This window comes from Oncorhynchus keta, chromosome 28 (genome assembly GCF_023373465.1).
Source record: "Oncorhynchus keta strain PuntledgeMale-10-30-2019 chromosome 28, Oket_V2, whole genome shotgun sequence".
NCBI classification, from domain to species: Eukaryota; Metazoa; Chordata; class Actinopteri; order Salmoniformes; family Salmonidae; genus Oncorhynchus; species Oncorhynchus keta.
Genome location: NC_068448.1, coordinates 5,010,192 through 5,032,691, shown reverse-complemented (window position 1 = coordinate 5,032,691; position 22,500 = coordinate 5,010,192). Strand labels below are relative to the sequence as shown.

The window sequence follows — 22,500 nt, the reverse complement described above, 5'->3', positions numbered from 1 at the left end:
CACTGTCGACCAGGACCCATAGAGAACAGGGCAACACTGTCGACCAGGACCCATAGAGAACAGGGCAACACTGTCGACCAGGATGCATAGGGAACAGGGCAACACTGTCGACCAGGATGCATAGGGAACAGGGCAACACTGTCGACCAGGACCCATAGAGAACAGGGCAACACTGTCGACCAGGACCCATAGGGAACAGGGCAACACTGTCGACCAGGACCCATAGAGAACAGGGCAACACTGTCGACCAGGACCCATAGAGAACAGGGCAACACTGTCGACCAGGACCCATAGAGAACAGGGCAACACTGTCGACCAGGACCCATAGAGAACAGGGCAACACTGTCAACCAGGACCCATAGAGAACAGGGCAACACTGTCGACCAGGATGCATAGGGAACAGGGCAACACTGTCAACCAGGACCCATAGAGAACAGGGCAACACTGTCGACCAGGACGCATAGAGAACAGGGCAACACTGTCGACCAGGACCCATAGAGAACAGGGCAACACTGTCGACCAGGACCCATAGAGAACAGGGCAACACTGTCGACCAGGATGCATAGGGAACAGGGCAACACTGTCGACCAGGACCCATAGAGAACAGGGCAACACTGTCGACCAGGACCCATAGAGAACAGGGCAACACTGTCGACCAGGACCCATAGAGAACAGGGCAACACTGTCGACCAGGACCCATAGAGAACAGGGCAACACTGTCGACCAGGACCCATAGAGAACAGGGCAACACTGTCGACCAGGACCCATAGAGAACAGGGCAACACTGTCGACCAGGACCCATAGAGAACAGGGCAACACTGTCGACCAGGACCCATAGATAACAGGGCAACACTGTCGACCAGGACCCATAGAGAACAGGGCAACACTGTCGACCAGGACCCATAGAGAACAGGGCAACACTGTCGACCAGGACCCATAGAGAACAGGGCAACACTGTCAACCAGGACCCATAGAGAACAGGGCAACACTGTCAACCAGGACCCATAGAGAACAGGGCAACACTGTCAACCAGGACCCATAGAGAACAGGGCAACACTGTCAACCAGGACCCATAGAGAACAGGGCAACACTGTCAACCAGGACCCATAGAGAACAGGGCAACACTGTCGACCAGGACCCATAGAGAACAGGGCAACACTGTCAACCAGGACCCATAGAGAACAGGGCAACACTGTCGACCAGGACCCATAGAGAACAGGGCAACACTGTCGACCAGGACCCATAGAGAACAGGGCAACACTGTCAACCAGGACCCATAGAGAACAGGGCAACACTGTCGACCAGGACCCATAGAGAACAGGGCAACACTGTCAACCAGGACCCATAGAGAACAGGGCAACACTGTCAACCAGGACCCATAGAGAACAGGGCAACACTGTCAACCAGGACCCATAGAGAACAGGGCAACACTGTCAACCAGGACCCATAGAGAACAGGGCAACACTGTCAACCAGGACCCATAGAGAACAGGGCAACACTGTCGACCAGGACCCATAGAGAACAGGGCAACACTGTCAACCAGGACCCATAGAGAACAGGGCAACACTGTCGACCAGGACCCATAGAGAACAGGGCAACACTGTCGACCAGGACCCATAGAGAACAGGGCAACACTGTCGACCAGGACCCATAGAGAACAGGGCAACACTGTCGACCAGGACCCATAGAGAACAGGGCAACACTGTCGACCAGGACCCATAGAGAACAGGGCAACACTGTCGACCAGGACCCATAGAGAACAGGGCAACACTGTCGACCAGGACCCATAGAGAACAGGGCAACACTGTCGACCAGGATGCATAGGGAACAGGGCAACACTGTCGACCAGGACCCATAGAGAACAGGGCAACACTGTCGACCAGGACCCATAGGGAACAGGGCAACACTGTCGACCAGGACCCATAGAGAACAGGGCAACACTGTCGACCAGGACCCATAGAGAACAGGGCAACACTGTCGACCAGGACCCATAGCGAACAGGGCAACACTGTCGACCAGGACCCATAGAGAACAGGGCAACACTGTCGACCAGGACCCATAGAGAACAGGGCAACACTGTCGACCAGGACCCATAGAGAACAGGGCAACACTGTCGACCAGGACCCATAGAGAACAGGGCAACACTGTCGACCAGGACCCATAGAGAACAGGGCAACACTGTCGACCAGGACCCATAGAGAACAGGGCAACACTGTCGACCAGGACCCATAGAGAACAGGGCAACACTGTCGACCAGGACCCATAGAGAACAGGGCAACACTGTCGACCAGGACCCATAGAGAACAGGGCAACACTGTCGACTAGGACCCATAGAGAACAGGGCAACACTGTCGACCAGGACCCATAGAGAACAGGGCAACACTGTCGACCAGGACCCATAGAGAACAGGGCAACACTGTCGACCAGGACCCATAGAGAACAGGGCAACACTGTCGACCAGGACCCATAGAGAACAGGGCAACACTGTCGACCAGGACCCATAGAGAACAGGGCAACACTGTCGACCAGGACCCATAGAGAACAGGGCAACACTGTCAACCAGGACCCATAGAGAACAGGGCAACACTGTCGACCAGGACCCATAGAGAACAGGGCAACACTGTCGACCAGGACCCATAGAGAACAGGGCAACACTGTCGACCAGGACCCATAGAGAACAGGGCAACACTGTCGACCAGGATGCATAGAGAACAGGGCAACACTGTCGACCAGGATGCATAGGGAACAGGGCAACACTGTCGACCAGGACCCATAGAGAACAGGGCAACACTGTCGACCAGGATGCATAGGGAACAGGGCAACACTGTCAACCAGGACCCATAGAGAACAGGGCAACACTGTCGACCAGGATGCATAGAGAACAGGGCAACACTGTCGACCAGGACCCATAGAGAACAGGGCAACACTGTCGACCAGGACCCATAGAGAACAGGGCAACACTGTCGACCAGGACCCATAGAGAACAGGGCAACACTGTCAACCAGGACCCATAGAGAACAGGGCAACACTGTCGACCAGGACCCATAGAGAACAGGGCAACACTGTCAACCAGGACCCATAGAGAACAGGGCAACACTGTCGACCAGGACCCATAGAGAACAGGGCAACACTGTCGACCAGGACCCATAGAGAACAGGGCAACACTGTCAACCAGGACCCATAGAGAACAGGGCAACACTGTCGACCAGGACCCATAGAGAACAGGGCAACACTGTCAACCAGGACCCATAGAGAACAGGGCAACACTGTCGACCAGGACCCATAGAGAACAGGGCAACACTGTCGACCAGGACCCATAGGGAACAGGGCAACACTGTCGACCAGGATGCATAGGGAACAGGGCAACACTGTCGACCAGGACCCATAGAGAACAGGGCAACACTGTCAACCAGGACCCATAGAGAACAGGGCAACACTGTCGACCAGGACCCATAGAGAACAGGGCAACACTGTCGACCAGGACCCATAGAGAACAGGGCAACACTGTCGACCAGGATGCATAGGGAACGGGGTGCAATTTGGGACTCAGCCATCTGCGTTCTGTTGTTTAATTCTTGTTAGAATTGTTTTCGTTCAGTCAGCGATTTGGGGGAAAAACAGGTTCATGCGCCAAAGTAATATAGTGGTGATCAGAACTCCACCAGGATGGATTCAGACGTTCAGTCGGCTTAAAGGTTACACAGTGGAGAGTCTGTCTGTCTGTCTGTCTGTCTGTCTGTCTGTCTGTCTGTCTGTCTGTCTGTCTGTCTGTCTGTCTGTCTGTCTGTCTGTCTGTCTGTCTGTCTGTCTGTCTGTCTGTATTGATGTCTGTCTGTCTGTCTGTCTGTCTGTCTGTCTGTCTGTCTGTCTGTCTGTCTGTCTGTCTGTCTGTCTGTCTGTCTGTCTGTCTGTCTGAGATTCAAAGTGACAACATGTTGTGTCAACCACAAAACACTCTGATTGAAGTGAAATATCACCACGAGCATGTCTAATGTAGACTAGAATAACCTAAAAATATCACCACGAGCATGTCTAATGTAGACTAGAATAACCTAAAAATATCACCACGAGCATGTCTAATGTAGACTAGAATAACCTAAAAATATCACCACGAGCATGTCTAATGTAGACTAGAATAACCTAAAAATATCACCACGAGCATGTCTAATGTAGACTAGAATAACCTAAAAATATTACCACGTGCATGTCTAATGTAGACTAGACTAACCTAAAAATATCACCACGAGCATGTCTAATGTAGACTAGAATAACCTAAAAATATCACCACGAGCATGTCTAATGTAGACTAGAATAACCTAAAAATATCACCACGAGCATGTCTAATGTAGACTAGAATAACCTAAAAATATCACCACGAGCATGTCTAATGTAGACTAGAATAACCTAAAAATATCACCACGAGCATGTCTAATGTAGACTAGAATAACCTAAAAATATCACCACGAGCATGTCTAATGTAGACTAGAATAACCTAAAAATATCACCACGAGCATGTCTAATGTAGACTAGAATAACCTAAAAATATCACCACGAGCATGTCTAATGTAGACTAGAATAACCTAAAAATATCACCACGAGCATGTCTAATGTAGACTAGAATAACCTAAAAATATCACCACGAGCATGTCTAATGTAGACTAGAATAACCTAAAAATATCACCACGAGCATGTCTAATGTAGACTAGAATAACCTAAAAATATCACCACGAGCATGTCTAATGTAGACTAGAATAACGTAAAAATATCACCACGAGCATGTCTAATGTAGACTAGACTAACCTAAAAATATCACCACGAGCATGTCTAATGTAGACTAGAATAACCTAAAAATATCACCACGAGCATGTCTAATGTAGACTAGAATAACCTAAAAATATCACCACGAGCATGTCTAATGTAGACTAGAATAACCTAAAAATATCACCACGAGCATGTCTAATGTAGACTAGAATAACCTAAAAATATCACCACGAGCATGTCTAATGTAGACTAGAATAACCTAAAAATATCACCACGAGCATGTCTAATGTAGACTAGAATAACCTAAAAATATCACCACGAGCATGTCTAATGTAGACTAGAATAACCTAAAAATATCACCACGAGCATGTCTAATGTAGACTAGAATAACCTAAAAATATCACCACGAGCATGTCTAATGTAGACTAGAATAACCTAAAAATATCACCACGAGCATGTCTAATGTAGACTAGAATAACCTAAAAATATCACCACGAGCATGTCTAATGTAGACTAGAATAACCTAAAAATATCACCACGAGCATGTCTAATGTAGACTAGAATAACCTAAAAATATTACCACGTGCATGTCTAATGTAGACTAGACTAACCTAAAAATATCACCACGAGCATGTCTAATGTAGACTAGACTAACCTAAAAATATTACCACGTGCATGTCTAATGTAGACTAGACTAACCTAAAAATATCACCACGAGCATGTCTAATGTAGACTAGACTTGAATGAGCTAAAAAATAACACCTGAACTAAAATGTGAAAACTAAACCTAACTGAAGAACAGGAAATCAAAAATCGTTAGAAATAACTTTATTTTTTTTTGTAAAATGATTTAAAACGCAATATATTCATTTACAAAAAGCCCTCTTCAGATAAAGAAACAACAACCGAAAGTTTAACATTGAGAAAAAAAATGTCTGTGTCAAAGCAATGTTGCAATGAAATACTGCATGAAATACTGCATGAAATACTGTATCAAATACTGCATGAAATACTGCATGAAATAATGCATGAAATACTGCATGAAATACTGCATGAAATACTGCATGAAATACTGCATGACATACTGTATGAAATACTGCATGAAATACTGCATGAAATACTGCATGAAATACTGCATGAAATACTGCATGAAATACTGCATGAAATAATGCATGAAATAATGCATGAAATAATGCATGAAATACTGCATGAAATACTGCATGAAATACTGCATGAAATAATGCATGAAATACTGCATGAAATAATGCATGAGATAATGCATGAAATAATGCATGAGATACTGCATGAAATAATGCATGAAATAATGCATGAAATAATGCATGAAATACTGCATGAAATACTGCATGAAATAATGCATGAAATAATGCATGAAATACTGCATGAAATACTGCATGAAATACTGCATGAAATAATGCTTTTGTTTTACCTGCTTGATTTAAGTGCAGAGCAGCTGTTGTGTTTGTTTTATTCCTAACTTTAAAAAAAACTTTTTTTCTTTTAACCAAAAGTAGTTTTTACCTTTTTATCAACGTGGTTCTTAATTAAAGAGGCATTCTGGGATTCAGACAACAAGAAAGTGGTCAACCGGCTATACATCATTCATGTAAATGTCCTAAAATGGATATCCTAAATCCCAGATTCACCTTTTTTTATGTGTGGTGACAGAAATTAAAATATAAACAAGTGTTTTGATGTAAATAATTACAATTAAAACCTTTAAAAACAAACAAAAATTTAAAAACAAAGTCTCCTAGTGTCCTAACATTGCAGACCTCATAAATTCACATTGTACAGAAACAATAATCCTAGTCTTTCATTTTGTAAAATATATATTGCATTAGAAAGATTTGGAACATGGTGGTCTTCCTGGTATGTTTGTGACCCAGTGCAAATTAAACAGTTTTTCATCGAAATAATTCAATAAAAATCTACACAAATAAAACCAACAACATGAAATTAGGAATAGTGTATAAAAAAAATAAATGGCAATAACAAAAAAAATGAAAAAAGTTTATCATTATAAATGTTCTGCCTGTCTGGACAGTAAAAGAAGTGCTCAGTAGTCTTTAGTGTTCTGTAGTGGTCTGCAGTGGTCTGTTGTAGACCATAATGCATTGTAGTAATCCTACCCTGAAAGTCCTTAAAGGTCAACCGCAGACCAGGGTCAAGTACACCAATCCAATGCTTTCTAAAATGTATTTTATTTTTACATTTTTGTTTTAGGTGTACTTTCCTTAATTTAGTGTTTGCACTTCTGTGGCCTATTCCATAGTGCAAATTACACCAAGTCCCACTCCAGTATTACAGTATGTTTAACATACTGTATTTGACCAACAGGTCTTGTAGGCTGACCTAAGACCATACTAGACTCTGGCACACAGCCAATGACTAACAGCAGTCAGGAAGGTGTCTACCCAGTAATACAGGTACCGTAGTAGACAGCACTACTAGCATCAGCGAGAGCAGAGATGAGAGGACTACTCTGGCTCTCCTCACAGATCCTCCCTAGTGGTTTAGAGAGGGGTGCGTTGGTATACCCCTCCAGAGCTTTCGACACGGGGACACTACCGTACCCCTCCATGGATTTAGAAACGGGAATGAGGTTACTCCCATACCCCTCCATACGAGTCCGGTTAGCACTGAGGTACTGGTCAAACTCATTGCGGTCCACTTCTGTCCAGAACTCAACTGACGTCAGGCCTACGTGGTTGGACCCAGTCTGATCTACGGAGTCCAGGGCCTGAGGTTTAGGGTTGGAGGTGGGGACCAGCGAGGAAGAGGAGGACTCGGGAGGGGGAGAGAGCTGCCCCAGGTGAGAGGCCTGGGGGGTGTCTGGTCCAGCGTTATTGTATAGGTAACTATAGTAACCAGAGGACACAGAGGAACTACTGGTGGACTGGAGGGGATTGACTGGCTCAGACAGGCTTATAGAGGAGCCCTGGGGGTAAGAGTAAGGAATGGGAGAGTTCGTAGCCTCTGGCACCTGGCTGAGGCCTTTCTCCTGGGGAGGACGACAGAGCAGGGAGCCTCTCTGGCTCTGGTTTAGATGGTGATTATGACCCCTTTGCCCCTGACCCTGACTATGACCCTGACTTTGACCCTGACTATGACCCTGACTTTGCCCCTGACCCTGACTATGACCCTGACTTTGACCCTGACTATGACCCTGACTTTGCCCCTGACTATGACCCTGACTATGACCCTGACTTTGCCCGTGACCCTGACTATGACCCTGACTATGCCCCTGACCATGACCCTGACTATGACCCTGACCCTGACCATGACCCTGACCCTGACTATGACCCTGACCCTGACGATGCCCCTGACCCAGACCCTGACTATGCCCCTGACCCTGACTATGCCCCTGACTATGACCCTGACTGTGGCTGTGAGGATGGCTATGGGCGTCATGGTGATGGCTGTTATAGTGGTGGTGATGGGGGTAGTTACTCCAGGTTCCATGTAGCTCCACGTCCTCCTGCATGTGAGGGGGAAAGAACACCCCTCCGTCCCCACCCCCCTCCTCCATCACATCCAGAGGGGACATCTCCGGTGTGGGCAGTCCGTAGCTCAGTGTGTCCCCAGTGTGGAGGTCCCTGAAGTGGCCTAGTGGAGGCAGAAGGTGAGGATGTCCATAACCGTTCAGAGGGTGTCCGTAGCCCTCCCCTACCCCAGGAACCCCTGACCCTCCCTGGGCTAGGCTGTGGAGCAGTAACCCCGGTTCCACTCGTTTCAGCTTTTTGGCCTGTTTCTTGCGACGGGGGCGGTACTTGTAGTTGGGGTGGTCCGTCAGGTGCTGGAGGCGGAGTCTCTCGGCCTCCTCAACGAAGGGACGCTTGTCCAGAGTAGTCAGAGCCTTCCACGACTGGCCTAAAGAAAATAACACACATATATATATATACATTGTTGTCAGCAATACAATTATTACCAGCAGTAGCACAATCAGCATCATAATCATTATCATTATCAACATTACCAATGTTATCAACATGATTGGCATCATACATTCAGCTAATATCAGTTGTGTACATCCAACCATAAACTGGGTGGTTCGAGCCCTGAATGCTGATTGGCTGACAGCTGTGGTATATCAGACCGTATACCACAGGTATGACAAAACATGTATTTTACTGCTCTAATTACATTGGTAACCAGTTTATTACAGCAATAAGGCACCTCAGGGGGTTTGTGGTACTTGGCCAATATACCACGGCTAAGGGCTGTGTCCAGGGACTCCGCTTTGCGTCGTGCCTAAGAACAGTCCTTCGCCGTGGTATATTGGCCATATACCACATCCCCCTCGTGTATAAAATGCATAAACATAATCTGTGCAACTCTAAAACTTATTCTGGGTTGAGTATTTCTTTTATTATTATGTTTTAAATATTGTAGATACTAAGTGATGCTGTTGCATGATAAAAGCCAAACTTAACTCAAAAAATCAACTTCTTTACTCTCAGGGAAAAACTATGCGTTTTTTTTTAAGCAGTACTGCGCATATTGAGCAATGAACCCATTTTACATGTGGTTTTGGCTTGAGCAAGATGTAGTACCAACAGTAACTAAAGTCCTACCAACAATTAGAGTTGATTTCACTGATTCGTTGTGGTTTTGTGGACATTCACAACCCCATAAACTGTCCTAAGAACACCACAGAAAAACATGCTTTAATATTTCACACAGTCATGAGTCTAAAAAAACATCCTGAATACTGTGTGTGTGTGTGTGTGTGTGTGTGTGTGTGTGTGTGTGTGTGTGTGTGTGTGTGTGTGTGTGTGTGTGTGTGTGTGTGTGTGTGTGTGTGTGCGTGTGTGTGTCATATCTTACCCAGCATCTTGCTGAGGACAGCATTGTGGAGGTCTGGGTTCTGAACGGCCAGTCGTTTCCTCTCGTCTTTAGCCCAAACCATGAAGGCGTTCATTGGCCGACGGATCCTCGACTCACCCCCTGCTTTCCCCTCAACGCTGCCCTGGGAAGGTGCTTCTGGGTGGGTCGAGTCAGGGCTTCCTGCCCCTGTCCCTGGTTCAGCTCCGGCCCCTATCCTGGCCTCTGTGCGGCCCCCAGCAGAGCCACGATCTCCAGATCCTCCATAAAGGGGGGTCTGGTCGAAGGGTCCTAGCCCACGATCAGAGCCTGGGCTGGGGGAAGAGACCCATGGATGCCCCCCGGCTCCGTCCCGGCCTGGTGGAGAACTGGCCTCACGACAGTAACTAGACTCAGATATATTCATTCCAGCTTAAACAAACTCCTGTTTGGTTGTTGTTGTTGTGTTAACTTCTGTCTGTGTTCTTTTGTGTTTCTCGACACAGACAACGAGGAAAAGGCTAAAGGTTTTAAAAAGCAACAGTGTTCAGAGAAACTGAAAGAGATGGTGGTAAGACAAGCAGAATGCCCAAAGCAAAGCATTGACCTCTGAAGGGTGTGTGACGGTTCAGTAGAAACCGAGAAGTCCCAAAGGTTCCGTGACTCTTTCTCTCCTTCTCTCTCTCTTTCTCTCCTTCTTTCTCTCTTTCTCTCTCCTTCTCTCTCTCTCTTTCTCTCCTTCTCTCTCTCTTTCTCTCTCCTTCTCTCTCTCTTTCTCTCTCCTCTCTCTCTTTCTCTCTCTCCTTCTCTCTCTCTTTCTCTCTCTTTCTCTCTCGGTTTTCCAGAACCTCTTGTAAAAGAGCGTGGTGTGTGTGTTTCTCCTCTGCTATCCTCCAGGACTGGACAGTTTGAAAGTTGTGGTGAGGCTTGATAAACCTGTGGTGTAAATATATACCCAGCCTAAACCAATCAGACGCCAGGGAGACTAGCAAGGCAAACGGGAGGGGTCGGCAGTGGGAGAGTCCCCCCCCCCTCCCCCTTGCCCTATCCGCTCGCTCACAGAGAGATGTAATCTGAGAGGGCCATTGTTTCTGCTCACTCTCACACACACACACACACACACACACACACACACACACACACACACACACACACACACACACACACACACACACACACACACACACACACACACACACACACACACACACACACAGCTTTCCCCAGCCACTCTGTGTGTCTCTGTCTCTCCCTACCTTCCTCTGCCTCCCGCCTCCTTCACCCAGAGTCTCTATCCAACCCCTCTGTCCCCCCCCCCCTCCTCCCATCATCTGAGGCTGTGGCTGTGGTGAAAGGAGACCACACTCAAAGCCTTGCTCGTTAGCGGTGCAGCTCTCTCTCTCTCCCTCTCTCTCTCTCTGTCTCTATCTCTCTCTCTCTCTCTCTCTCTCTCTCTCTCTCTCTCTCTCTCTCTCTCTCTCTCTCTCTCTCTCTCTCTCTCTCTCTCTCTCTCTCTCTCTCTCTCTCTCTCTCTCTCTCTTAGACTTTCTTTTAGAGGCAGAAAACAGAGAAGAGAGCTGCACAGAGAAATACGCTAAAACACACAAGATAGGGCACTAAGCACCCAAAAGTAGTCACAAACATGAGGCAACACTCGAATCCCTCAACATGGTCTCATTAGAACAAGTCAAAACTGTGACGTGTAAAGAGAGCACAAGAGAGCACAACTGTCCTCTGATGTTATCGAAAATAATTCAACAACTTATCACACAGACTTGTTGCAGCAACAAACAAAGTCATGCGATACGTTGAACCATGTCAACGATTGTTGACAAATGTAAAAGAAAATGGGAAAGGGATAATCCTGGTGTCTTTAATGGATGTTATCCCCAGGAGGTAAAGGGCAAACCTAACGGAGAAGACTTTAACATGTTATACACGGTAAGATGGGAACTCTTTCTCCGAGGACACCACTTGTTTCTTGGAGCTCGGTGAGAGTGTGGTTGTCCTATGGTTCAGCACATTTTAAGGAATTTCACAACAAACAAACAACAAAAAAAAAACGTTTTTTTGGGGGGGGGGTATTTCATTACTTTAACGGAAAGTTGCCTAACAGGTCAAACATGGTTATATTTCATTAAAATGTTTGGTCATGTTGTAGGAACGTTCTTCAACTGGTTTGAATTTTCTCAAATAGTTCAGAGAACATAAAGAAGCAAACTTCTTCTGTGGCAATTTCCGTACTTCAGCGTAACGTTTCCAACAGGTTTCCTACTTCAGCGTAACGTTTCCAACAGGTTTCCTACTTCAGCGTAACGTTTCCAACAGGTTTCCTCATGATTCTATTTAAAGTTCCCGAGAACGTTAAGAAAACGTTCCATTAAAAAAAACACCCCAAAAATGTTTGTAATGTACAGTTTAACAGTCTAAGAATGTTATGTTATTTAAAAACATATTAATATACAATTTCGCTTAACAACATTCTAGTAACTATATGTAGATATGATTTGATCCAAATCAAGTGAAACACAAATTGAATTTACAGTGACAATTTTTTATTTTTTATTTCACCTTTATTTAACCAGGTAGGCTAGTTGAGAACAAGTTCTCATTTGCAACTGTGACCTGGCCAAGATAAAGCATAGCAGTGTGAACAGACAACACAGAGTTACACATGGAGTAAACAATTAACAAGTCAATAACACAGTAGAAAAAAGGGGAGTCTATATACAATGTGTACAAAAGCATGAGGAGGTAGGCAAATAATTACAATTTTGCAGATTAACACTGGAGTGATAAATGATCAGATGGTCATGTACAGGTAGAGATATTGGTGTGCAAAAGAGCAGAAAAGTAAATAAATAAAAACAGTGTGGGGATGAGGTAGGTGAAAATGGGTGGGCTATTTACCAATAGACTATGTATAGCTGCAGCGATCGGTTAGCTGCTCAGATAGCTGATGTTTGAAGTTGGTAAAAGCGAGATAAAAGTCTCCAACTTCAGCGATTTTTGCAATTCGTTCTAGTCACAGGCAGCAGAGTACTGGAACGAAAGGCGGCCAAATGAGGTGTTGGCTTTAGGGATGATCAGTGAGATACACCTGCTGGAGCGCGTGCTACGGATGGGTGTTGCCATCGTGACCAGTGAACTGAGATAAGGCGGAGCTTTACCTAGCATGGACATGTAGATGACCTGGAGCCAGTGGGTCTGGCGACGAATATGTAGCAAGGGCCAGCCGACTAGAGCATACAAGTCGCAGTGGTGGGTGGTATAAGGTGCTTTAGTGACAAAACGGATGGCACTGTGATAAACTGCATCCAGTTTGCTGAGTAGAGTGTTGGAAGCAATTTTGTAGATGACATCGTCGATGAAGACGGCTGCACAGTACTGTCTTTTATCGATGTCGGTTATGATATCGTTTAGTACCTTGAGTGTGGCTGAGGTGCACCCGTGACCGGCTCGGAAACCAGATTGCACAGCGGAGAAGGTACAGGTGCACCTCAGTGAGGTGCACCTCAGCCACGCTCAATGTCCTAAATTATATCATAACCGCCATCGATAAGAGACAATACTGTGCAGCTGTATTCATTGACCTGGACCAAGGCTTTCAACTCTGTCACTCACCACATTCTTATCGGCAGACTCAACAGCCTTGGATTCTCAAATGATTGCCTCGCCTGGTTCACCAACTACTCATCTGATAGAGTTCAGTGTGTCAAATCGGAGGGCCTGTTGTCCGGACCTCTGGCAGTCTCTATGGGGGTGCCACAGGGTTCAATTCTCGGGCCGACTCTTTTCTCTGTATATTTCAATGATGTCGCTCTTGCTGCTGGTGATTCTCTGATCCACCTCTACGCAGACGACATCATTCTGTATACTTCTGGCCCTTCTTTGGGCTCTGTGTTAACTGACCTCTAGACAATCTTCAATGCCATACAACTCTCCTTCTGTGGCCTCACAATCCTCTTAAATGCAAGTAAAACTCAATGCATACTCTTCAACCGATCGCTGCCCGCACCTGTCTGCCCGTCCAGCATCACTACTCTGGACGGTTCTGACTTAGAATATGTGGATAACTGCAAACACCAAGGTGTCTGGTTAGACTGTAAACTCTCCTTCCAGACTCACATCAAACATCTCCAATCTAAAATTAGATCTAGAATCTGCTTCGTATTTTGCAACAAAGCATCCTTCACTCATGCTGCCAAACATACCCTCGTAAAACTGACCATCCTACCGATTCTCGACTTCAGCGATGTCATTTATAAAATAGCCTCCAACACTCTACTCAACAAATTGGATGCAGTCTATCACAGTGTCATCCGTTTTGTCACCAAAGCCAATGACTGGAACGAACTTCAAAAATCTCTGAAGATGGAGACTCATATGTCCCTCACTAGCTTTAAGCACCAGCTGTCAGAGCAGCTTACAGATCACTGCACCTGTACATAGCCCATCTGTAAACAGCCCATCTATCTACCTACCTCATCCCCATACTGTATTTATTTATTTATCTTGCTCCTTTGCACCCCGGTATCTCTACTTGCACATTCCTCTCCTGCATATCTACCATTCCAGTGTTTAATTGCTATATTGTAATTACTTCTCCACTATGGCCTATTTATTGCCTTAACTCTTACCTCATTTGCACTCACTGTATAAAGACTTTTCTATTGTATTATTGACTGTATGTTTGTTTTACTCCATGTGTAACTCTGTGTTGTTGTATGTGTCGAACTGCTATGCTTTATCTTGGCCAGGTCGCAATTGTAAATGAGAACTTGTTCTCAACTAGCCAACCTGGTTAAATAAAGGTGTTCTCAACTAGCCTACCTGGTTAAATAAAGGTGTTCTCAACTAGCCTACCTGGTTAAATAAAGGTGTTCTCAACTAGCCAACCTGGTTAAATAAAGGTGTTCTCAACTAGCCAACCTGGTTAAATAAAGGTGTTCTCAACTAGCCTACCTGGTTAAATAAAGGTGTTCTCAACTAGCCTACCTGGTTAAATAAAGGTGTTCTCAACTAGCCTACCTGGTTAAATAAAGGTGAAATAACATTTTTTTAAATAAAATAAATAAATAAAAAAGACAGGGAAATTTTACTGGGATTAAATGTCAGGTATTGTGAAAAACTGAGTTTAAATGTATTTGGCTAAGGTGTATATAAACTTCAGACTTCAACTGTATATACATCACTACCATATACTATATATATATATATATATACATATTAAATGTTGTGTTGATTGAATTCAACCTACCTTGGTGCTGCAATCAATGTCTCTCTTTCACGTACCCTGTCCTCGAGCAACAACCTGACATGCGCTAGCAGCCTTTAACCATCAGTCCAAAAAAATGATGATAGACAATGTTGTGATTTTTGATCATTAAAAACATTTGAATTTAACATTATGTCCTCTGATGTGTTTCTTCATCACCAACATGAAAGACAGGTTTAAGCAGGGTGATAATGTGTTTGTTTCTCTCCTAGGTTGCTACAGTGTCAAAAGATAATTCCCAGTCGTCCCAACAACAGTTGGCCGTTTGGACGTGTTGCAAATTATTCATTAAAGTCTTTCACTTTCACTATTTAGTCCCGTTTCCCATTTCTGTTGAGCGATTACAGTCCCGTTTCCCATTTCTGTTGAGCGATTACAGTCCCGTTTCCCATTTCTGTTGAGCGATTACAGTCCCGTTTCCCATTTCTGTTGAGCGATTACAGTCCCGTTTCCCATTTCTGTTGAGCGATTACAGTCCCGTTTCCCATTTCTGTTGAGCGATTACAGTCCCGTTTCCCATTTCTGTTGAGCGATTACAGTGCATTTCTGTTGAGCGATTACAGTCCCATTTCCAACGCATTTCTGTTGAGCGATTACAGTCCCATTTTCCCAATGCATTTCTGTTGAGCGATTACAGTCCCATTTCCCATTTCTGTTGAGCGATTACAGTCCCATTTCCCATTTCTGTTGAGCGATTACAGTCCCTGTTTCCCATTTCTGTTGAGCGATTACAGTCCTGTTTCCCATTTCTGTTGAGCGATTACAGTCCAACGTTTCCCATTTCTGTTGAGCGATTACAGTCCCATTTCCCATTTCTGTTCGATTACAGTCCCGTTTCCCATTTCTGTTGAGCGATTACAGTCCCGTTTCCCATTTCTGTTGAGCGATTACAGTCCTGTTTCCCATTTCTGTTGAGCGATTACAGTCCCATTTCCCAACGCATTTCTGTTGAGCGATTACAGTCCCGTTTCCCATTTCTGTTGAGCGATTACAGTCCCGTTTCCCATTTCTGTTGAGCGATTACAGTCCTGTTTCCCATTTCTGTTGAGCGATTACAGTCCCATTTCCCAATGCATTTCTGTTGAGCGATTACAGTCCCATTTCCCATTTCTGTTGAGCGATTACAGTCCCGTTTCCCATTTCTGTTGAGCGATTACAGTCCCCTTTCCCATTTCTGTTGAGCGATTACAGTCCCGTTTCCCATTTCTGTTGAGCGATTACAGTGCATTTCTGTTGAGCGATTACAGTCCCATTTCCCATTTCTGTTGAGCGATTACAGTCCCGTTTCCCATTTCTGTTGAGCGATTACAGTCCCATTTCCCATTTCTGTTGAGCATTTCTGTTGAGCGATTACAGTCCCGTTTCCCATTTCTGTTGAGCGATTACAGTCCCGTTTCCCATTTCTGTTGAGCGATTACAGTCCCGTTTCCCATTTCTGTTGAGCGATTACAGTCCCGTTTCCCATTTCTGTTGAGCGATTACAGTCCCGTTTCCCATTTCTGTTGAGCGATTACAGTCCCGTTTCCCATTTCTGTTGAGCGATTACAGTCCTGTTTCCCATTTCTGTTGAGCGATTACAGTCCCATTTCCCAATGCATTTCTGTTGAGCGATTACAGTCCCCTTTCCCATTTCTGTTGAGCGATTACAGTCCCGTTTCCCATTTCTGTTGAGCGATTACAGTGCATTTCTGTTGAGCGATTACAGTCCCATTTCCCAATGCATTTCTGTTGAGCGAATCTTGCGTACAGAAAGTATTCATACCACTTGACTTATTCCACATCTTGTTACAGCCTGAATTGAAAATGGATGAAATAAATAAAACATGTCCCCCATCTACACACAATACCCCCCCATGATGTTTTTAGACATTTCTTTGCAAGTGTATTGAAAATATCCCATTTAATGCGTTTTTCACATGTTAGAATCACCATGGCAGCGATGACAGCTGTGAGTCTTTCTGGGTAAGATTTGCACACCTGGACTGTACAGTATTTTACAATTATTCAGACCACATTTTCGATTCTTATCAAGCAGATTTAAGTCAAAACTTCAGGAACATTCAATGTCTTGATAACTCCAGTGCAGATTTGGCCTGGAGTTTTAAGATATTGTCCTGCTAAAAAGTGAATTAATCTCCCAGTGTCTGGTGGAAAGCAGACTGAATCAGGTTTTCCTCTAGGAAAAACTCACCAGTCCCCTTAACAATTACAAGCATAGTAAGTTAATTGCTTTGCCAATTTTTTATAGTATTACTTTAGTGCATTGTTGCAAACAGGATAGATGTTTTGAAATACTTGTATTCTGTACAGGCTTCCTTCTTTTCACTCTGTCATTTAGGTTAATATTGTGGAGTAACTACAATGTTGTTGATCCATCCTCAGTTTTCTCCTCTCACAGCCATTAAACTCTGTAACTGTTTTAAAGTCTCCATTGGCCTCATGGTGAAAATCTGAGCAGTTTCCTTCTTCTCCGGCAACTGAGTTGTCTGTATGTTTGTAGTTGTCTTTATGTTAGTAGGAAGTATGTCTGTATGTTTGTAGTGACTGGTTGTATTTTTTTGTGTGTGTCGTTGTTTTATTTTTATTTCCAGCTTGTAACGGCAAAACTTAGGGGGGAGGAGACTGTACCAACCAAGAGTAGAAAGGAGAGAAGGGATGGTTGGAAGGTCAATCTGGTTTGTATAGAAAGGATACGTTTTTTGTCACAAATGTACTTTTCGTGGTTAGGATAATGAACGTGAAAATGTTAGGATAATTAATGTAGCAGGTTAGGAGGAGAAGGTTAAGGTTAGTAAAGAAGAGTTAGGGTTAGCTAAAACACACACAAAAAATAATAAAAGTATATACTTTTGCCATTAATTTAACTCCATGGTGAAATGTGTCTGATTTACATACTAGTAACTTGATTAACAGGGACATTTTTCTGTACTGATTGTTTGACTGTTGGATCACTTGCCTGTTCATTCTGAGTGAAACAAAAAACTAAATCCACTGGTGCAAACATTTTTAGTAAAAAAAAAATGTTTTTATTGTGAATTGAATAGAAACGCCTTGGGCTTATTTTGGGCGAGATTGAGCCTCTTCCTTCTCCACCTTGGTCCTGCTTCCAAACAAAGTCTTTCAAGATACATTTGCCATCTGGTTGGTATTGTCATCGGAACAACTTAGTCCTTGTTTTGAACAGACTAAAGGTGATTGATCTATTTTAGAAGAAAAAGATATCAAGTATTTCTTCATTTACCACTGTAACGCTACTCTGACACTTTGTGTGAAATAACGTTGGTGTACTGTTTAATTTGTTCACTATTTACGATATCCAAAAGTGTCTGGTATGGTAATTTCTTATCAAGAAAAATGTATCAATGCCCCTGTCCATATTTGAAATGTGTAATGAGATTGAGTCAATCTGGACATGGTGTTATTTGTGCCAGAAGGGCTAGAATCAAACCGAACACGGTAGGCCTATATAAGGCAGCAACCATAACCGCTAGACTCCATATATAAGGCAGCGACCATAACCGCTAGACTCCATATATAAGGCAGCAACCATAACCGCTAGACTCCATATATAAGGCAGCAACCATAACCGCTAGACTCCATATATAAGGCAGCAACCATAACCGCTAGACTCCATATATAAGGCAGCAACCATAACCGCTAGACTCCATATATAAGGCAGCAACCATAACCGCTAGACTCCATATATAAGGCAGCAACCATAACCGCTAGACTCCATATATAAGGCAGCAACCATAACCGCTAGACTCCATATATAAGGCAGCAACCATAACCGCTAGACTCCATATATAAGGCAGCAACCATAACCGCTAGACTCCATATATAAAGCAGCAACCATAACCGCTAGACTCCATATATAAAGCAGCAACCATAACCGCTAGACTCCAGGCCACGACTGGACAACACTTTGACAGTTAAATTCTAACCTTTAGATACAAACACTAACAGGGATGGGGAACTCCAGTCCTCAGGGGGCCTGATTTAATGTCACACTGTCTCTTCATCCCTAGCAAACACAGAAACTCCAGTCCTCGGGGGGCCTGATTTGATGTCACACTGTCTCTGCATCCCTAGCAAACACAGAAACTCCAGTCCTCAGGGGGCCTGATTTAATGTCACACTGTCTCTTCATCCCTAGCAAACACAGAAACTCCAGTCCTCAGGGGGCCTGATTTAATGTCACACTGTCTCTTCATCCCTAGCAAACACAGAAACTCCAGTCCTCGGGGGGCCTGATTTGATATCACACTGTCTCTGCATCCCTAGCAAACACAGAAACTCCAGTCCTCAGGGGGCCTGATTTAATGTCACACTGTCTCTTCATCCCTAGCAAACACAGAAACTCCAGTCCTCAGGGGGCCTGATTTAATGTCACACTGTCTCTTCATCCCTAGCAAACACAGAAACTCCAGTCCTCGGGGGGCCTGATTTGATATCACACTGTCTCTTCATCCCTAGCAAACACAGAAACTCCAGTCCTCATGATGAGGTGATTATTGGAGTCAGGTGTGTTAGCTGGGTGCTGGGGGCAAAACTGTGACACCAAACAGACCCTTCCAGAGAACTGGAAGTGTGTCGTCGCCTAGTGGAGACCAATATCTACCTTGTGTTATTAAGATATATTAAACTACGGTTGTTGATGTGTTTGGCTGGCAGATACATTTTTATACATTTGTATGTGTGAGAGAGAGAGAGAGAGAGAGAGAGAGAGAGAGAGAGAGAGAGAGAGAGAGAGAGAGAGAGAAAATACTATTTTAATATAGCCTTGATTCCAACGACTCCACCACCCCCCAATGGAGAGAAACAGAACTGAGCATGTTTAGCCAATCATAATGCAAATTTTAATTAAGTAAAATTCTTCACAACGAAAAAGAGATCTAGTTAAAGATCCAAAATCTGTACACATACGAGGGTACGGGGCAGACAGGCATGAAGAGAGATGATGAAGATGATGAAGAGCTTCACCGTACATTGTTACAAACTGGCACCTTTCCTTCTCTCTCTCCATCCTTCTCCCTCACTCTCTCTCTCCATCCTTCTCCCTCACTCTCTCTCCATCCTTCTCCCTTCTCACTCTCTCTATCCACCTCTCCTCCTCTCTCTCTCTCTCTCCGACCTTCTCCCTTCTCACTCTCTCTCTCCATCCTTCTCCCTTCTCACTCTCTCTATCCACCTCTCCTCCTCTCTCTCTCTCTCTCCATCCTTCTCCCTTCTCACTCTCTCTATCTACCTCTCCTCCTCTCTCCCTATCTCTCCATCCTTCTCCCTTCTCATTCTCTCTATCTACCTCTCATCCTCTCTCCCTATCTCTCCATCCTTCTCCCTCACTCTCTCTATCCACCTCTCCTCCTCTCTCCCTGTCTCTCCATCCTTCTTCCTCCTCACTCTCTCTATCCACCTCTCCTCCTCTCTCCCTATTTCTCCATCCTTCTCCCTCAGTCTCTCTATCCACCTCTCCTCCTCTCTCCCTATCTCTCCATCCTTCTCCCTCACTCTCTCTATCTTACTCTCCTCCTCTGTCCCTATCTCTCCATCCTTCTCCCTTCTCACTATCTCTATCTACCTCTCATCCTCTCTCCCTATCTCTCCATCCTTCTCCCTTCTCACTCTCTCTATCTACCTCTTATCCTCTCTCTCTCTCTCTCCATCCTTCTCCCTTCTCTCTCTCTCTCCATCCTTCTCCCTTCTCACTCTCTCTATCTACCTCTCCTCCTCTCTCTCTCTCTCTCTATCCTTCTCCCTTCTCACTCTCTCTATCCACCTCTCCTCCTCTCTCCCTATCTCTCCATCCTTCTCCCTTCTCACTCTCTCTATCTACCTCTCATCCTCTCTCCCTATCTCTCCATCCTTGTCCCTTCTCACTCTCTCTATCTACCTCTCCTCCTCTCTCCCTATCTCTCCATCCTTCTCCCTCACTCTCTCTATCCACCTATCCTCCTCTCTCCCTATCTCTCCATCCTTCTCCCTTCTCACTCTCTCTATCTACCTCTCATCCTCTCTCCCTATCTCTCCATCCTTCTCCCTCACTCTCTCTATCCACCTATCCTCCTCTCTCCCTATCTCTCCATCCTTCTCCCTCACTCTCTCTATCTACCTCTCCTCCTCTCTCCCTGTCTCTCCATCCTTCTCCCTTCTCACTCTCTCTATCCACCTCTCCTCCTCTCTCTCTCTCTCTCCATCCTTCTCCCTTCTCACTCTCTCTATCTACCTCTCCTCCTCTCTCCCTATCTCTCCATCCTTCTCCCTTCTCATTCTCTCTATCTACCTCTCATCCTCTCTCCCTATCTCTCCATCCTTCTCCCTCACTCTCTCTATCCACCTCTCCTCCTCTCTCCCTGTCTCTCCATCCTTCTTCCTCCTCACTCTCTCTATCCACCTCTCCTCCTCTCTCCCTATTTCTCCATCCTTCTCCCTCAGTCTCTCTATCCACCTCTCCTCCTCTCTCCCTATCTCTCCATCCTTCTCCCTCACTCTCTCTATCTAACTCTCCTCCTCTGTCCCTATCTCTCCATCCTTCTCCCTTCTCACTATCTCTATCTACCTCTCATCCTCTCTCCCTATCTCTCCATCCTTCTCCCTTCTCACTCTCTCTATCTACCTCTTATCCTCTCTCTCTCTCTCTCCATCCTTCTCCCTTCTCTCTCTCTCTCCATCCTTCTCCCTTCTCACTCTCTCTATCTACCTCTCCTCCTCTCTCTCTCTCTCTATCCTTCTCCCTTCTCACTCTCTCTATCCACCTCTCCTCCTCTCTCCCTATCACTCCATCCTTCTCCCTTCTCACTCTCTCTATCCACCTCTCCTCCTCTCTCCCTATCTCTCCATCCTTCTCCCTTCTCACTCTCTCTATCTACCTCTCATCCTCTCTCCCTATCTCTCCATCCTTGTCCCTTCTCACTCTCTCTATCTACCTCTCCTCCTCTCTCCCTATCTCTCCATCCTTCTCCCTCACTCTCTCTATCCACCTATCCTCCTCTCTCCCTATCTCTCCATCCTTCTCCCTTCTCACTCTCTCTATCTACCTCTCATCCTCTCTCCCTATCTCTCCATCCTTCTCCCTCACTCTCTCTATCCACCTATCCTCCTCTCTCCCTATCTCTCCATCCTTCTCCCTCACTCTCTCTATCTACCTCTCCTCCTCTCTCCCTGTCTCTCCATCCTTCTCCCTTCTCACTCTCTCTATCTACCTCTTATCCTCTCTCCCTATCTCTCCATCCTTCTCCCTCACTCTCTCTATCCACCTCTCCTCCTCTCTCCCTGTCTCTCCATCCTTCTTCCTCCTCACTCTCTCTATCCACCTCTCCTCCTCTCTCCCTATCTCTCGATCCTTCTCCCTCACTCTCTCTATCCACCTCTCCTCCTCTCTCCCTGTCTCTCCATCCTTCTCCCTTCTCACTCTCTCTATCTACCTCTTATCCTCTCTCTCTCTCTCTCTCCATCCTTCTCCCTTCTCTCACTCTCTCCATCCTTCTCCCTTCTCACTCTCTCTATCTACCTCTCCTCCTCTCTCTCTCTCTCCATCCTTCTCCCTTCTCACTCTCTCTATCCACCTCTCCTCCTCTCTCCCTATCTCTCCATCCTTCTCCCTTCTCACTCTCTCTATCCACCTCTCCTCCTCTCTC

General features: G+C 45.2%; 1 protein-coding gene across 1 annotated transcript; it reads right to left on the bottom strand.

Moving 5' to 3' along the window:
- Positions 1-5,573: 5,573 nt before the first annotated feature.
- On the bottom strand, positions 5,574-10,493 carry LOC118377268 (transcription factor SOX-17-like). The gene is made up of 2 exons (XM_035764119.2): positions 9,610-10,493; positions 5,574-8,652 (listed from the first exon to the last, which is right to left on the bottom strand). Exons 1-2 carry the CDS (start codon positions 10,010-10,012, stop codon positions 7,193-7,195), a joined length of 1,863 nt encoding a protein of 620 aa, XP_035620012.2. The 5' UTR covers positions 10,013-10,493; the 3' UTR covers positions 5,574-7,192.
- Positions 10,494-22,500: the final 12,007 nt, after the last annotated feature.